The following is a 16,043-nucleotide window of genomic DNA, read 5'->3' as shown; positions in this document are numbered from 1 at the left end:
CTGCTCTCTGCAGAGGTGTGTGGGAAATTCCTCCAGGTCAGTACCAGCAGAGCCGACTCGGGCTTCGTGGTTTCGTGGCAGCCTCCTGTAGCTGTCCCCAGGTGCCACACCCCCTCATCCAGTCTCACCCTGGGCACCTGGGCTGCATGGAGATCTGGCTGGGGTGCCTCCCAGGGGGTCAGAGAACTCTGTGTTATGGGGAGAGATCCCTCTACCCAGCCCAAGTGTCCCTGGGCCACTCAGCCCCCTAGGTCCCCTCCTAGGGCCACTCTCGGACCCTGCGCCCTGGGGGCCAGTTCTATACCTGCAGCGCCCTTCCAGCCTGCCCAGGCTGGAGACCCTCCCCCCAGTTCCTTGTCAGCCACCTCTGTATACCCCCGGACAAGGACAAATGTCCCTGGGCTAGGGAGAGCAGAGCAGAGAGGCATGGCCCAGTCTGCCGGAGCCCCTTTCCCCTTGGAGAGGCACCGAGAAGCCTCCTGGGCCTGGGTCCTTTCTGATTCCAGCCACAAGCCCTGGGCCAAGTGGAGCCAGGGTCTGGTCAGAGGGTGAGGGGTCCCAAAGGCTGCCCGTGGGCCCAGCCCTCCCTGCCAGTGAGCACCCAGCCCAGGGAGCCCTGGAAGTTCTGGAACCCCACTGTGGGTGCAAGAACCCAGAGGCCTGGAACCTGCCTCCTCCAGCTCTCCACTTAGGATCAGAGGGGCTCCCAGGCCAGTCCATTCCGCTCCCCGTCTCTGCTCATCCCTCAGCTCTGAGCTGGCCTGGCCAGGAGCCGGCCCTGCCCTGCCCTGCCCTGCCCTGCCCTGGGTGTGGTGGAGGCAGGCCATGTCCATAAGAACAAGTTGGGAGGGTGGCTGCAGGAGTTCAAGGAATCTGATCAGCTCCCTCCAGCCTGCTGGCTGTGTGGCCCTGGGCGGGGCCGCCTGGGGTTTTTAAAGAGCGAACCCACCTGGGCTGGGCCATCCACAGCCCTGCAGCCCCAGGTGAGCGCTCAGGTGAGCAGGCATCTGCTAGGGCTTTGAGACTACTGGGTGGAGAGGGCGAGTTCAGGGTCTTAGAAGGGGTGGGGGTGGGGGTGCCCCCCGGGAGGGGGTTCTGAGGAAGAGGTGCCTATTGGGGGGTGGGGCTGAGGACAGGAAGTGGCAGCAGAAGCCCTCTGCGGTTGGAAGCTTTGGGTCTTGGGGGGCAGAAAGACACCTGAACAGCAACCTGGAATAATGTGGGTAGGAGTTGGGACCCGCGTGATCTGGGAACTCGGGGCGGACTTGACCAAGAACAGAGGCAGGCCAGCTTCCGTGGGGGCTGACAGAGTCCACAAGCCCCCCACCCCGGGGTGGAGGAGGCTCAGAAGCGCAGCCCTGGGGCCGTGTGTTTGTGGATGTGTTCACTGCCTTAGGCACGGTCATGAAACCTGACAAACAGGAGCTCCCTGAATTTATCTCGCTTGTCCTGGTTTTACTGGACCCTGGGGCCCAGCGAGTCACCCAGCTGGCCCTGGGAGAGTGACGATGGCCTGGGCATTGAACCCTTGGCAGGACTGCCCGCCCACACACAGAAAGTTGACGGGGGTGGGGGTGGGGGGGCACCTTATCTCCAGCTCTCCGGGGATAAGGGCCTGGGCTGGGGGGTGGTTCCCAGTGGAATGTGGGGCTGCCTGGAGCAGGGTCCTGGGCGCTGCTGCTGGTTCTCCCTGCAGCAGCAGTAGCAGCACTGGGTTCTCTGCAGCTCCGGCGCTGGACAGGAGGAAGCCGCACCCCAGCCACAGCAAGCCTAACTCCCTCTGTGAACAGTGGGGTGGGGGGCTGAAGACCAGCCCCCTTCGTGTGGGGTTTGAAGGGCGGGTCCAACCCTGGACTGCACTTGGCTGCAGGAATCTCATTGCCTGCTCCTGGAGCTCCCTTATTTTCTCTAAAACAAAACCAAACCGGAGCTGATAAGGGCCTCTTCCTTGTGGGTCCGGGAGGATTGCAACTGCAGCTTCTGCAGCGTTCACTGTGTGCCCTTACCTGGAACTGACTGCCCCCATCCCCCACCCGTGCGCCCCCCCATTCCCCAATCTCTGCAGCTGTCACTATTCCAAGCTAGCAAGTGCTCCCTTGGGTTTTGTACCCCAACTCTCACCAATGCCAGGCTCTGCCCCTCACCCGTCTCGTCTTGCTGAACCCACCCTTTACTCCCCCACAGCCCCGCCCTGCAAGCGCTGACATGGACCGAGGGACCTGGGCCCTTCTCCTGGGACTGGCAGGTAGGTGAGTTCCCCCAGCCCCTAGGTGGAACCTTCCTCCACCCCCACCCAAGGCAGAGGAGGCCAAACAGCGCCTCCTAGAGGTGCCCAGTGTCCACTACACATGCTTTTATTGTGACTCAGTGGGAGGACAGGCAGGTAGAAGGTGGTATTGGGAGAATTCTTCCAGCGGTTCCTCAGTCCTGCACAGTAGAAAAGGCAGGAGCAGAAGAGTTATCCCTGTTTATTCCAAAGACTAAGTAGCCAGGCCCTGGAAGGAAACGTCTCAAGAAAGGGTGAAAAGGAGGCTGGAGCCGTGGCGTAGCAGGTAAAGCCACCACCAGCAATGCTGGCATCCCATATGGGTGCCGGTTCGAGGCCCAGCTGCTCCACTTCTGATCCCATGCCTTGCTAACAAGCCTGGGAAAGCAGTAGAAGATGGCCCAAATGCTTGGGCCCTTGCAGCCACATGGGAGACCTGGAAGAAGCCCTAGTTCCTGGCTTTGGATCGACCCAGCTCCTGCCGTTGTGGCCACTTGGGGAGTAAACCAATGAACAACAGAAGATCTCTCTCTCCCTCTCTCTGTAACTCTGCCTCTCAAATAAATAAATAAATAAATAAATCTTTAAAAAAAAAAAAAAGAGGGTAAAAAGATACTGAAACCCCTCCCAGTATGCAAGAATGATAGCAAGAGGCAAGAGCCTAGGGCAGAAGGTGAAATTCTCAGCATATGCAATTTGGGGAAAGGCACAAAGAGGGTCCCCTCCCCTCCTCAGCGGGCTGACCTGGGGGCTCTGGCCACCTCCTCTGCTTCTCTCCCCTGCCCCCAGGCCTGCCTGCCTCGGATGCCAACGACCTGCTGGGTGAGTGAGGACCTGCGTTTCCCCCTCTAAGACCCCACACCCTGCCTTCCTGACTCTGGTCCTGATTCTTTTTTTCTCTTTCTCCCTGCAGATGAAGACAATCCCTTTTACTATGGTAAGCGCCAATGTCCCCCACTGCCCAGCTGCCCTGGCCTGCCTGTCCTGGACCTCTGGAGGGTGGTGTAGACATGACAGGGAGCCAGGATTAAACCTGATCTTTGTGGGAGGTTCACTGCAGCGGGGCACAGGCTGCCCACAGGACATTCAGGAAGACTCAGGCAGTAAGGGCTTGGAGGGCTGGGAGCTGGGCCCCCGGATATCTCACCTTTGACCTTTCTCAACTGCCATCCCCCCGCCTCTGCTCAGGGCGCCGCTCAGAGCACGTTCAAAACCCTTCACTTCTCTGTGCCTCCCACCTGGCCTCGCCCCTCCAGACAGCCACGGGGTGGGGGTGGGGCGCTCCTGGATTGGCAGCCTGTGCCCCGAGCAGGTGCTCCTAATCAGGCAGCTGCGTGTGGTGGCCCTGGCTGGCTCCAGCTCACTCTCTGTGTGCCCCCAGACTGGGAGAGCCTGCAGCTGGGTGGCATGATCTTCGCGGGGCTCCTGTGCATCGTTGGAATCGCCATGGCCCTGAGTGAGTGGCGGGGGGCGGGGCTGGGGGCTGCAGGGGCTCTGGCACTGGCTAGTGGTGACCTGGCTTTGCCCCCTCCCAGGTGGCAAATGCAAACGCAAGCGCGGCCCAGACCACAGGTAAGGCACAGGTGCCCTACTGTGTGCACCTCCTGCTGGGGTGGGGGAGGCAGTATTGGGGGGTAAGGTCCTAGGGTCTTGGAGGGTAGGCGTGGCCTCATGTCAGGGTCAGCTCTGCTCCTTGGCATCCTATGCCAGCTGGTGGAGGCATAGCCAGGAGGTGTGTCCCCTCGGGTGTGGGGCGGGTAGGAGCACTGGGGAACCTTGGGGAAGTTTGTTGCTAATGGGATGTCACTCTTTCTCTAGCCCCTTGCCTGAGAAAGCCAGGCCTCTCATCACTCCAGGTGAGCTGGGCTTCTGCGGGGCGGGGGCCGGGGCGTGTCTGTGTAGGGACTGCCCATCTAGTGGACCTGTCCTCTCCCCCATTCCCCTCAGGCTCTGCCACCAGCCGCTGAGCACAGGACTGGATCAGGCGTCAGATGACTGCACCTCCCCCCCCAAGCCCTGCCCCACGCCTTGCCCTGCTCTCTCCCAGTGCTGTCCAAACTTTATTTATACATTAAATTCATCTCACCCATCCCTCCCGTGGCCTTGTGAGCCTCTGTGGGGGAGGCAGCGGGGTGGGGGAAGGGTGTGTGTGTCCCTGGAGGCCCCACCCCCACCCACATCTCTCACACCTCCCACTCCGGCGAGCCCCTCCCCCACTCAGGGATCCTCACATTTCGTGAGACACCAGAACCTTCTATCAAAAGGCCACACAGGCCGGCGCCGCGGCTCACTAGGCTAATCCTCCGCCTTGTGGCGCCGGCACACCGGGTTCTAGTCCCGGTTGGGGCACTGGATTCTGTCCTGGTTGCCCCTCTTCCAGGCCAGCTCTCTGCTGTGGCCAGGGAGTGCAGTGGAGGATGGCCCAAGTGCTTGGGCCCTGCACCCCATGGGAGACCAGGAGAAGCACCTGGCTCCTGCCATCGGATCAGCGCGGTGTGCCGGCCGCAGCGCGCCAGCCGCGGCGGCCATTGGAGGGTGAACCAACGGCAAAGGAAGACCTTTCTCTCTGTCTCTCTCTCTCACTGTCCACTCTGCCTGTCAAAAAAAAAAAAAAAAGCCACACAGCTCCCACCCCTTCTAGGGACCCCGAAAGCCCTGACAGCCCAGCTACCCACGCCATCTTGTAGGTTTCATGACCCCCAGGCTTGCCCTCTGCCGAGCGCCCACACCCACTCAGTGCTCACACAACCCAGGAAACACAGCAATCCTTCGCCGACAAGCCCTAGCCTACCCCATCTGACCCTCAGACCAACCGATGAGACCTCCTCCCCGACTACGCTGTAAAACTGGGCTACAGCCACGTCCCAGGTAGCCCTGCACAGGGGTGTTGCATGCAGATCTGAGCTCCTTGGTTTGCCCAAACCCCAGCACTCCCAGGGGGCCTCACTGGCACTGTCTCTGCTGCTCCCTGCAGCACAGTTAGGTGTGCGGGGCACAGGGTTAAGCCATGGCTTGGGGCGCCCACGTCCCTTATCTGAGAGCCTGGTTCCTCCGCTTCTGATCCAGCTCCCTGCTAATACTCCTGGGAGGCAGTGGGTGATGGCCCAAGTGCTTGGGCCTGCTACCTATGTGAGAAATTAGGATGGAGTTCCTGGCTCCTACCTGGCCCAGATCTGGCTGTTGTAGCCATTTGGAGAATGAACCAGCAGATGGAAGATCTCTCTGTCTCTGTCTCTCCCTCTCTCTCTGTGGCTCTGCCTTTCAAATAAAGACATCTTGGGGCCAGCGCTGTGGTGGGTAAAGCACTGTGCTTGCATCCCTCCACTTCTGATCCAGCTCCCTGCTAATGCGCCTGGCAAAGTAGCAGAAGATGGCCCAAGTATTTGGGCCCCTGCACCCGCATGGGAGACCCAGAGGAAGCTCCTGGCTCCTGACTTCAACCTAACCCAGCCCTGACCATTGTAGCCATTTGGAGAGTGAAGCAGCAGATGGAAGACCTCTCCTTGTGTGTGTCTCTGTCTCTCCCTCTCTGTCCCTCTCTTTTTCTCATTCTGTCTTTCAAATAAATGAATCTTAAAAAAAAAAAAAGGCAAAGACATCTTTTTTAAAGAGGTGAAGGTGAGAGACCAGAGAGGAAGGACAATGGCCTCTACCAAGGAGCAGAAGAAAGGCAGCAGGAACGAGGAATGCGGGTGATGAGCTCCAAGAGGAGGCAGGTGCAGCCCTGCGGGAGAGCCCCTCAGGGTGGGAGCCACTGCGCTGGGGGACCCACCACCTTGGCAGCCACAGGAGGGCGTGGCAGGAGGAAGGCAGGGTTCCAGGAGCTCACCCACTGCCCTGAGCTGGCCAGTGAGGGGTGAGGGTGTAGAGGGAGCCAACGTGGCAGGAAGCCACATTGCAGACCACGGAGGCGCCCCCTGCTGGGGAAACGGAACCCGCCCGTGCCTCCCCGACTTGCAGCCTGGGCGTCCAGTTTGGGATGAGGGGATTATGATCACCATCGTCCACACCCGCCTTGCTGTTTCGTCTCATGGGTCCACTTCCTGGTGCAGACCTGTTAACACACAGGGCTGTTCCACCCTCTGGCTGCTAATCGCTGCTTCCTGTGGGTTTCCACGGTCCTCCTGGTCTTGACAGGGAGCATTCTGGGGTGGGCCGCGAGGTGCCCTGGCCTGTGGCTCCTGGCTGCTGGGAGTCCAGGAAGCTGGACCAGCTATGGATGGGGAGGCAGCAGGGGGGGAGGGCACAGGCTGGATGTGTCAGCCCCAAGCTGTGAGGCTGATTCCCCAGGGAGACAAGCTCTCCTCTTTCCCTCCTTGAAATGGGGAAGGGTGAGGAGCCCTGGAAGGAGACTCTCTCTTCAGGCTTCCAGAGACCCCTTCCCAGATGGAGTTCCTGGCTTTGGCCTGGCCAATCCTCAGCTGTTGGTGTCCAGTGGATGGAAGATATCTGTCACTCTGCCTTTCAAGTAAGTAAATCGTTTAAAAAGGAAGACATTTGGACACAGAAGGTAGCCATGTGACAACAGAGGCAGAGATTAGAATTATGCCTCTATGGCCAGCACCGCGGCCCACTAGGCTAATCCTCCACCTAGCGGTGCCAGCACACTGGGTTCTAGTCCTGGTTGGGGCGCCGGATTCTTTCCCGGTTGCTCCTCTTCCAGGCCCACTCTCTGCTGTGGCCCGGGAAGGCAGTGGAGGATGGCCCAGGTGCTTGGGCCCTGCACCCCATGGGAGACCAGGAGAAGCACCTGGCTCCTGGCTTCGGATCAGCGCGATGCGCCAGCTGCAACGCACCAGCCGTGGCGGCCACTGGAGGGTGAACCAATGGCAAAAGGAAGACTTGTCTTTGTCTCTCTCTCTCTCACTATCCACTCTGCCTGTCAAAAAAAAAAAAAAAAAAAAGCCTCTGCAAATCAAACAATCCCAAGGACTTCCGGCTACCATCAGAAGCAGGGAAAGGGCAAGGAAGGCTTCACTTCCACACTCATAAGGATTGGAAAGAAATCAGTAAACCTATCATCATTTAAAATGAAATGACCAGGCATGTGAAAACGGCAGTGGTCCTAAATGTAAATTAAGATGGTGAATTTAACAAGACCACAAAGGTCAGAATTTAAAAGCCCATCCTGGGGCAGGCATTTGGTACCGCAGCTAAGATGCCCCTCGGGGGCAGGTGTTTGAAGTGGCTAAGGTGCCACCTGGGATGCCCACACCCATACTGGGACACCTGGGTTCAAGGCCTGGCTCCACTCCCAATTCTTCCTGGAAGCAGCACTGATGGCTCAAAGGTTGGGTCCCCGCCGTTCATGTGAGAGCTCTGCACTGGTTGAGTTCCTGGCTCCTAGTTTTAGTTGGGCCAGCCCTGGCTGTCACGGGCACCTGGGAAGCGAACCCCCAGATAGGGTGTCTCTCTATATCTCAATCTTTTTTTTTTTTTTTTTTTTGACAGGCAGAGTGGACAGTGAGAGAGAGAAAGGTCTTCCTTTTTGCCATTGGTTTACCCTCCAATGGCCACCGTGGCCGGCGCGCTACAGCCAGCGCATCACGCTGATCCGAAGGCAGGAGCCAGGTGCTTCTCCTGGTCTCCCATGCGGGTGCAGGGCCCAAGCACTTGGGCCATCCTCCACTGCCTTCCCTGGCCACAGCAGAGAGCTGGCCTGGAAGAGGGGCAACCGGGACAGAATCCGGTGCCCCGACCGGGACTAGAACCCGGTGTGCCGGCGCCGCAAGGCAGAGGATTAGCCTAGTGAGCCGTGGTGCCGGCCTCTCAATCTCTTTCAGTCTACCTTTCAAATCAGTAAAAATCCATTGTGTTTCTACTTCCCACAGCATACTCTCAGCAAGCGAAGAGACACCGTTTATAATGGCAGGTTTCTGCTGTCAAAGTTAGGCTGGTGCATCCCCCATCCGAGTACTAGTTCATATCCCGGTTACACTGCTTAGGATCCAGCTTCCTGCTAATGCATCCTGGGAGGGAGCAGCTAATGGTCCAAATGCTTGGGCTCCTGCCCCCTGTGTGGGAGACCCAGATGGATTTCTGGGATTCTGATTTCGGGGAATAAATCACTGGATGGAATCTTTCTCTCACTGTGTGTGTGTGTGTGTGTGTGTGTGAGAGAGAGAGAGAGAGCAAGCGAGCAAGTGAGCGAGCGAGACTCTGCTTTTCAAGTAGATGGAAATAAATAAACATTCAATAAAATATGCGGGGTATGGGGCTGGCGCTGGGGCACAGTGGGCAAAAGCCACCGCCTGCATTGCCAGCAATGGCTCAAGTCCCAGCTGCTCCACTTCCAATTCAGCTCCCTGCTAATGTGCCTGGGAAAGCAATGGAGGATGGCCCAAGACCCATGTGCAAGACCAGGAAGAGACTCCTGGATTCTGCCTGGTCCAGCTCTGGGTGTTGTGACTATTTGGGGAATGAACTAGCAGATGGAAAATTGATCTCTCTCCCTCTGTAACTCTGCCTTACAAATAAATAAAAAATAACTTTAAAAAAATTGATGAAAAATGTGTACTTTGAAAAAACTATGCATGGGGGCAGGCATTATGACACAGTGGGTCTTAACCCTGCAACAACGGGATCCCATCTGAGTGCTGGTTCGAGTCCCAGCTGCTCCACTTGCAATCCAACTCCCTGCTAATGTACCTGGGAAATCAGCTGAAGATGGCCCAAGTGCTTGGGCCCCTGCCACCCACTTGGGACACCTGGATGGAGTTCCAGGATTCTGGCCCTGGCCCAACCCCAGCCATTGTGGCCATTTGTGGAGTGAACTCATGGGTAGACCTCTGACCCCTATCCCTGCCACATGTCACTCTTTCAAATAAATAGAACAAGTCTTTGAAAAGAAATAAAGGAGGGGGTGAGCATTGTGGCACAGTAGGCTAAGCTACTGCTTGCAGCTCTGGCATCCCGTATGAATGAATGCTGGTTTGAGTCCTGGCTGCTCCACTTGCTAATTGGCTGGGAAAGTAGCGGAAGATGGCCCAAGTGCTTGGGCCCCTGCCACTCATGTGGGAGACTCGAATGGATTTTCTGGCTCCTGGCTTCAACCTGGCCTAGCCTTGGTCATTGCAGCTATTTGGGGAGTGAACCAGGGGATGGATGGAAGATTTCTCTCTGTAACTCTGCCTTGCAAGTAAATAAATCTTAAAAAAGAAAAGAAAAAAAAACTATGCATGGACTTCAAGATAAGCTAAAATTACATTATACTTTAAAATTATTTACTTGAAACGCAGAGAGACAGAGAACACTTGGTTCACTTCCCAAATACCTGCAATGGCTGGGGCCTGACAGGAGCCAGGAGCTCCATCTGGGTGGCCCACGTGGGTGGCAGGGACCTGAGTACTTAAGCCATCACCTAACACCTCCCAGACTGCGCATCAGCAGGAATGGGATACAGGCGACCATGGGGTGGCTTAACCTGCTGCACAACACCTGCCCCATCCCCGAATTTATCTTTCAGTTCCATTTGTCCTTAAACTTCTTGAAGCATCCTCATGTCATCAAATATTTAGGAGTAAATACAGAAGGTGTGTTAAGAATTCTCCAAGATACAACTGTTCCGAGGACCTCATAACCAGAAGCGTCTGCCAGCACCCAGCTCAGGGAAGTCTTGCTGACCGATCTGTGCTCCAGAACCAGCTCTGTGGGATCAGGGTGCCCAGGCACCGCTTTCTCAATAGTAACCAGGCCTCTCTCTCTCTCTCGGCCTTGATTCACCATGTGAAACCGTTTACAAACGCAGGAACCCCTATGACCAGGCGTGCTCTCTCTCGCAGCAGGCTGCAGAAACGGCTGGCAGATCACTGCAGCCATCGGGTTACCTGATAACCTTTAAAAAGCAGTGGTGCTTTCACACATAAAAGCAGCTATCAAATCCCCACATTGCTGCCCCAAACCATGCCTTTTTCATTGTGTTCAGTTGCAACATGCAACACCTTGACCTTCACCCTGGAACAATCAACCCAGCAATGCCCAAGGTCTCAGGTTGGTACACATGATTAGCTTTTGTGAGCCACGTGGTCTCTGATGAAGTTGTCAGCCCTCTCAGTGGCACTCATAGCCATAGACAATGTGAGTAGGCACAGCTGGGTACCATCAAATTTTTACTCACAGAAACGGGCAGTAGGCCAGATCCCTGCTCAAGACCACTGGACCCAGCACTCTCCCTTACTCCAGCCTCACCAAGTCTAATCAAGCATGTCACCATAGCAGTGTATCACTGCGGTCTAGTCAAAGGCACTTCAGACTCCAGAGAGCAAAGCATCCCAGAGAAGGGGCGTGTGTCTGAGGCGGTTATCTCCTGCTTGATGCCGGTGGAAAAGGTTTCTCACTAGGTCAGTAGTTCCCTAGCCGTTGGGGACATGGTCATCTTTACTGTTAGAAATTGCACCTGTGGTCAGGTCAAGTTCCTGCACATTGCTCCCAGCTGGGGGGGACCCCATGTAGCCCCACCCTCCCAAGTCACATGCCTGTAGCACTTCTCCCCTTACTCCTCCTCTCCGATAGACAATGCCTCCCCTTCACAAACCGGGGACTGAAGTGTGGGACCTAGGGCAGTATTTCCTACTGGCTTGGGGCGATAACTGGGCACTTAGCACAGGAACCCACTGGTCACCAGGCCCTCCTGTGCTTCCTCTGACAATGGGGTGTTTGGGGAGACCCCTGGCATCCATGCCACCTCGGACCCTACATCCAACAGCCCTGGACTACTTGGCTTACTCCCTCAACCTGGACCAGTGTTGATCACATATAAATGCTGCCAAGCTTCTCCTGTTCTCTGAAGGCCTCTGGATCTGAAGATGCTTCTGTTCTGGAAATGAATGAGCACCTGAAAGGTGACAATGGCCCAAGTACTTGGGCTGCTGCCACCCATGTGGGAAATCCAGGAGTTTCAGGATCCCAGCTTCACTCTGGCCCAGCCCTGGCCATGGAGGCCATCTGGGAGTGAATATACAGATGGAAGGTATCAGACTTACAGACCTTTTTAAAAAAAAAAAGAAAAAAAAGAAAAAAAAGAAAAAAAAAAAAAAAAAACACTTTCAAGATTGGCCAGGACAAAGTTTTTTAGCACAGGATGCTTAGAAAATCGATGCCATTCACATTTTTAAAGTCTGATGGTCTTCTTCAGTGTATGTAACTGCTCATAGGCTACACAGAGCTGCTTTGTTCCACTGCTAAGCAGGTAACTTTCTTTGTGGCAATTTGAAAACAGTTTTGTCAAGCTTGGTATCATGCTGCCTACAGCACCCCAATGTTGCTAGCCCAGATCATGCCCCATGGGTAAGAAGAGTTCCAACAGGCACATTCTATAACACAGCTGGGACATAGACTGTGACCAGCTGCCTCAGAATCACACACACAGTGGTCACTAAAGCTCCGTAAGCTATGGACAATGGGTACTCCACCACTGAGGAAGGGCCCAGCAGAGGGTATCACAAGCGATTCAGAACACCGCACACAGGTGGCTGGGGCTCTGGGCTGCTATTTCACATGCCCCAGGATGTGTGTTTCTAGTCACCATTTCCAACATGCACATGTTTCATCTTTTATTAGACTTTTATTTTAGCCTCATTGTAAGAATATAAGGGAGATCATAGATTTACTAAATTTAAATTCACACCAAAATACATTACGATTAAAATGAATTCCTTTCAACCACCCAGTTTTGCCACCTTTTTTGCTTAGCAGATAATCTGTGCCAGTCATTGTGAAAAAGTCTTTATTTTAAGAAAAAAATTTAGTTAACAAAAAATTTAACAAGTTTCACTTAGCAAAATACACCCCAAAGGAAATCACAGTACAAAGAAAGTTTTAAGTCAAGGCCTCACCAATTCCTACAGTATTAGTATTGTGTCTCAATTCTCAAAACTAACTTTTAAAAAGCTTAAACTTAACCTAAAAGATTTAAATGAAAATAGAAACTAGAATGAACAAACATGAGAAATGTTTCTCTTTGAATTAGGGATCTAGCACCTTTGAGTTTTCCAAAAAAGTACATCTCCCCAAGGTGTTCACTGTGGTGTGGTGTAAAAGATCCACAATTTAACATACTTAAACTACTTTAACTCAGATAACATCACTCGGAAGGATACTACTAAAATGTTAATCGAGAAAAGCGGAAAATAGTTTTAGTTTACTCAATATCACATGCTAGAAGAAAAGTTTGCATGAGAAAACACTGAAGAGGTAATTTTTTAATCCAGATTTCACAAACTCATGGTGCAAAATGGGTCCCACAGCTTCCTCTAGGGTAATAACTGCTTTTTCACTGCTTGCTGGCTGCCTCTGAAAATTTGATTGAAACTAACTCAAATGCTTCTACAAAACTAATCATATCCACCCATGCTGTTCTGACCACTATAGCCAGCGCCATAACAACCGCTCACTGACTGGCTCTCCAGGCCACTGTAGGTGGCCTGAGCCGCGGACACCCCCATGCCCTGCATCACCTGGCTGCTGTAGGCCCCGTTGCTGGCCCCTGTGGTGGAATTCAAGAAGAGTTCTATGTATCTGTGCTGCATATTGGCCCTATCTTTCGACATCGCTGCCACAGCTTCTTCATGGGTGGCAAACTCCACATCAGCTTCGCCCGTCACTCTTCCGTCTGGGCCGATCTCAATATGCACTCTCACCGGGTTAAGTGGAGAGAAGAAGTTGTAGATGTCGTTCTCGGTCGCTTTGTATGGCAGCCCTCTCATGTGGACGCAGTGGCCGGTGGTGCTCTGCACTGCGAACTCGCTGTCTCCATATCTGTGGTCGTACATTCCTGAGAGGCAGTAGCTGAGGTCTCTTCCGAACAGATCAGTGGTGAAGCCGTAGCCATCGCTGAGGCCACTGTACTCCTCATAGCCCCCGTAGCCAGCGCTGTAGGCGCCAGGCCGCATTCTCTCCAAGCCTGCCTGCTTCACAATGCCAATATACCTCCGGGCTGTGCCAGGCCTGTCATAGGGCCCAGGTCGCTGAACAGACATGAACTTCAGAGGAGGATCTGAGTATGACCTCACTTCTTCCTGACTGCTCTTAAATACCTCAATATATCTGTGCCCTATTCTCTCCTTGTGCTTCCCTAGCGCCTTCTCTGCCAGCTCCTGAGAGGCAAACTGCACGAAGGCCTCCCCTGTAATCTTGCCCTCGGGGTCCACAGGCAAAGTGATCCCGTTTGGCACGATTTCCAACCCTGAGAAAAACTGAACAATTTCTTCCTTTGTGCATCCAAACGGGAGTCCTCGAAGCCGCACGAAGCCATCATTAGCGGTGTCAGCGCTGTTTGGACCGCTGTGCTTCAACACCCAATCCATCTCGGTTCTGTGAGACTTGAACACCTCAATGTACCGGTGCCCCATGCTTTCCCTGTCTTTTTTCAGGGCCATTTTGACATCATCTTCTGATTCAAGTTCGACAAATGCCTCACCACTCTGCCTGCCTTCTCTAGTGTAGATAAAATGAACGCCTGCGGCCCCATCATGAATCGTGCAGTCGGACAGGAAGTTCTGCACGTCCTCAATAGAGCAGGACCAGGGCAGGCCACGGAGCTTGACCACAAAGCCTTCACCTCCCTCGGGACCCAGCATCATGGACACTTGACAGGGTAGATGTCAGACAAACTTGGGTGCAAGTTGTCTTTTTATGGCTGGAAAAAAAAAAAAGAGCAAGAACTATTTTACATAACATTTTCACTTAATATGTGTAACAACAATGTGCAGAAATACTGTTTTCTCCATCTTACGGACAAGAAAGGATGAATGAAACAGAAGACATTAAGAAATGTGTAAGACAAGAGAGATTAAATGCCATGTCTTTCAAAATATTGAGAGCACCCTATGGATGAACAAAAATGAATTAGAGGGGGCAAGCATTTGACCCAGCAGTTAGGTTGCTTAACACCTGCATGCCATAATGACTGGATGCCTGGGTTTGACATCTAGCACTGCTCCCAATTTCCAGCTCCTTGCTAATAGTACCCTGGGAGGCAGCAAACGATGGCCTGGGTACTTATGTCCCTACCACCCACATGGCAGACCCAGCAAGAGTTCCAGGATCCTGGCTTTAGCCTGCAACGACCCCAGCAGTCATGGGTGCTTTGTGATACTAAGATCTCAGTTGGTGTGTCTGCCTTTCAAACAGATTGAAACCAGGAAACCATGAACTGAATTATCTGTAAACTCTGCCGAGCAACTACTTCAGAAGAAAAGAATGACTCTGGAGACAATATTCACAAAGACTAGGTCAATTTCTCAGAACTGGACAGATGGAATGTTTGCAGCAACTTCAGAAAATTCATGGAAAATTATTAACGTATACTTAATCTGGTAGAAAGATTTGTCCACTTAAGAGGAGCTCTTCAAACCAGAATGAAAAATACATAGTATGAAAAGTGCTGCCATGTATTTCAAAACCTTTTCTTGCATCAAAATAAACATACCTTCTTTTATCATGAACTCTTTGAAGCACCCATCTGTTCCTGTGTCAGTAAAGTGAAAGGCAGGATGATACAAGAACTGTTCAGAGTTTACAGATGATTTAATTCAGGTTTTCTTAGTGATACAAAGAAATTTGGTGCTCTGAACATAGAGCAAATCTAAATTTTAATCAAGGCAGAGCATGTGTACTTTGTTAGATTTACACTTACTCCAGTTATTACCATGAAATGTAATTCACTTGTGAAGACCTCCCTCCCCTGCCCCCGGGCCAAACTGTGGACCTCAGATTTAACCAACTTGCCTGTTTGTGTTAAGAAGTCCTAGGAAACAGGACAGAAACTGTCAGACTAGGACAGTCTTAGACAGACTAAGAATCAGTGTTCCCATCAGTCAGAGTGCACAAAACACAGCAATGGTTTCTAGTCTAAGGAGGTGCAACTTTGTTCCTAAATTATCAATTCAATCAAAATGTCAGGCAAGTATGAGGTCAAACCAAAACCAAAGACAAATGCAGACAAGCAGACAAGTCCACTTCAAGAATACTGTATATGTGTACTACAAACAGATGTAGAAACTAAACTGTATGCTTCATATTCAAATATATATATATATTACATATATAAATGGGGCAAAAAAAATTAGAACTGCCACATTTTGTTAAAGAACTGAAGATATCTGGAAGGAAATCAACATCTTTATTTATACAGGTCTGGAAGATGTCCTTCCGGACAGGGTGTCATGAAGTGCATGGGACACCTGGCACCAGGAAATCAATCTCAAGTAGCTGTAGCCATTAAACCGGTGGCCAACAACATTAAAGTGTAGGTCACTACACAAGTACAGATACTGATAACTTAAAAGGAAAATCAAGTTTGTAATAAACATGAAAGCCCAGTTAATGATATGCTGCCATTCTGACCTATCATGAACAGTAACTTTAAAATTCGACGTGGCTATTGTGTGTGACAAAATTCTCATACAGTGCCTGGTCACTTCAAAGTGTCAGTGTTTAAAGGCATAATTCTATATCTGGGGGCTCTGCATCCATGGCTTCAACTCACCTTGGAAAACACTGCCTCTGTACTGAACACACACAAACCCTGCTCCCCCAAGAGTAGAGCTATTTACATACAGTTGTCTTAGGTAATGTAAGTCATCTAGTGGCTTGAAGCATGAGAAGTATGTAGACAGGTTATAGTCTCACCCTGGCAAAGCAAAGTGCAAGCAGGATTTGAAATTCAAGAAACCTATACAGCAGGCCAATTTTCAAGTTGACATTTTGTATGGAATGTGAATGCTTAAATATTGAAATGGTCCTGGGCAGGAAAAACGGTTCCCCTCCCAACAGAGCA

The 16,043-nt window shown here is 52.5% G+C and overlaps 2 protein-coding genes across 20 annotated transcripts in view; one reads left to right on the top strand and one right to left on the bottom strand.

Moving 5' to 3' along the window:
- HNRNPF (heterogeneous nuclear ribonucleoprotein F) overlaps positions 1 to 16,043 on the bottom strand; it is an 81,948-nt gene that overhangs the window by 50,020 nt on the left and 15,885 nt on the right. For 10 of the 16 annotated variants that reach the window (XM_089313689.1, XM_089313695.1, XM_089313691.1 and 7 more), the window contains exon 4: positions 11,809 to 13,901. The exons of the other annotated variants lie outside the window; for them this stretch is intronic. In XM_089313689.1, the coding sequence (XP_089169815.1) occupies positions 12,598 to 13,845 (1,248 nt within the window). In that variant the 5' untranslated portion in view covers positions 13,846 to 13,901 and the 3' untranslated portion in view covers positions 11,809 to 12,597. Of the gene's footprint in view, positions 1 to 11,808; positions 13,902 to 16,043 lie in introns of those variants that run through there. 16 annotated transcript variants of the gene reach the window in all.
- FXYD4 (FXYD domain containing ion transport regulator 4) lies at positions 859 to 5,723 on the top strand. Of its 4 annotated transcripts, none has more exons than XM_089313702.1 (8): positions 859 to 983; positions 2,185 to 2,245; positions 3,056 to 3,088; positions 3,180 to 3,203; positions 3,648 to 3,722; positions 3,802 to 3,838; positions 4,085 to 4,122; positions 4,214 to 4,357. In XM_089313702.1, the coding sequence occupies exons 2-8, from the start codon at positions 2,206 to 2,208 to the stop codon at positions 4,231 to 4,233; spliced, it is 267 nt and encodes an 88-aa protein (XP_089169828.1). In that variant the 5' UTR covers positions 859 to 983; positions 2,185 to 2,205; the 3' UTR covers positions 4,234 to 4,357. The 4 variants fall into 4 exon arrangements, with proteins under 4 accessions (XP_089169828.1, XP_089169827.1, XP_089169826.1 ...); XM_089313701.1 differs by having other exon boundaries at positions 864 to 995; XM_089313700.1 differs by lacking the exons at positions 859 to 983; positions 4,214 to 4,357 and adding exons at positions 1,181 to 1,223; positions 5,603 to 5,723.

Source organism: Oryctolagus cuniculus, chromosome 15 (genome assembly GCF_051225735.1).
Source record: "Oryctolagus cuniculus isolate XC-2025 breed Fujian yellow rabbit chromosome 15, ASM5122573v1, whole genome shotgun sequence".
NCBI lineage: Eukaryota > Metazoa > Chordata > Mammalia > Lagomorpha > Leporidae > Oryctolagus > Oryctolagus cuniculus.
Note: the sequence above shows the minus strand (reverse complement) of the source record. Positions and strands in the feature narration are given on the sequence as shown.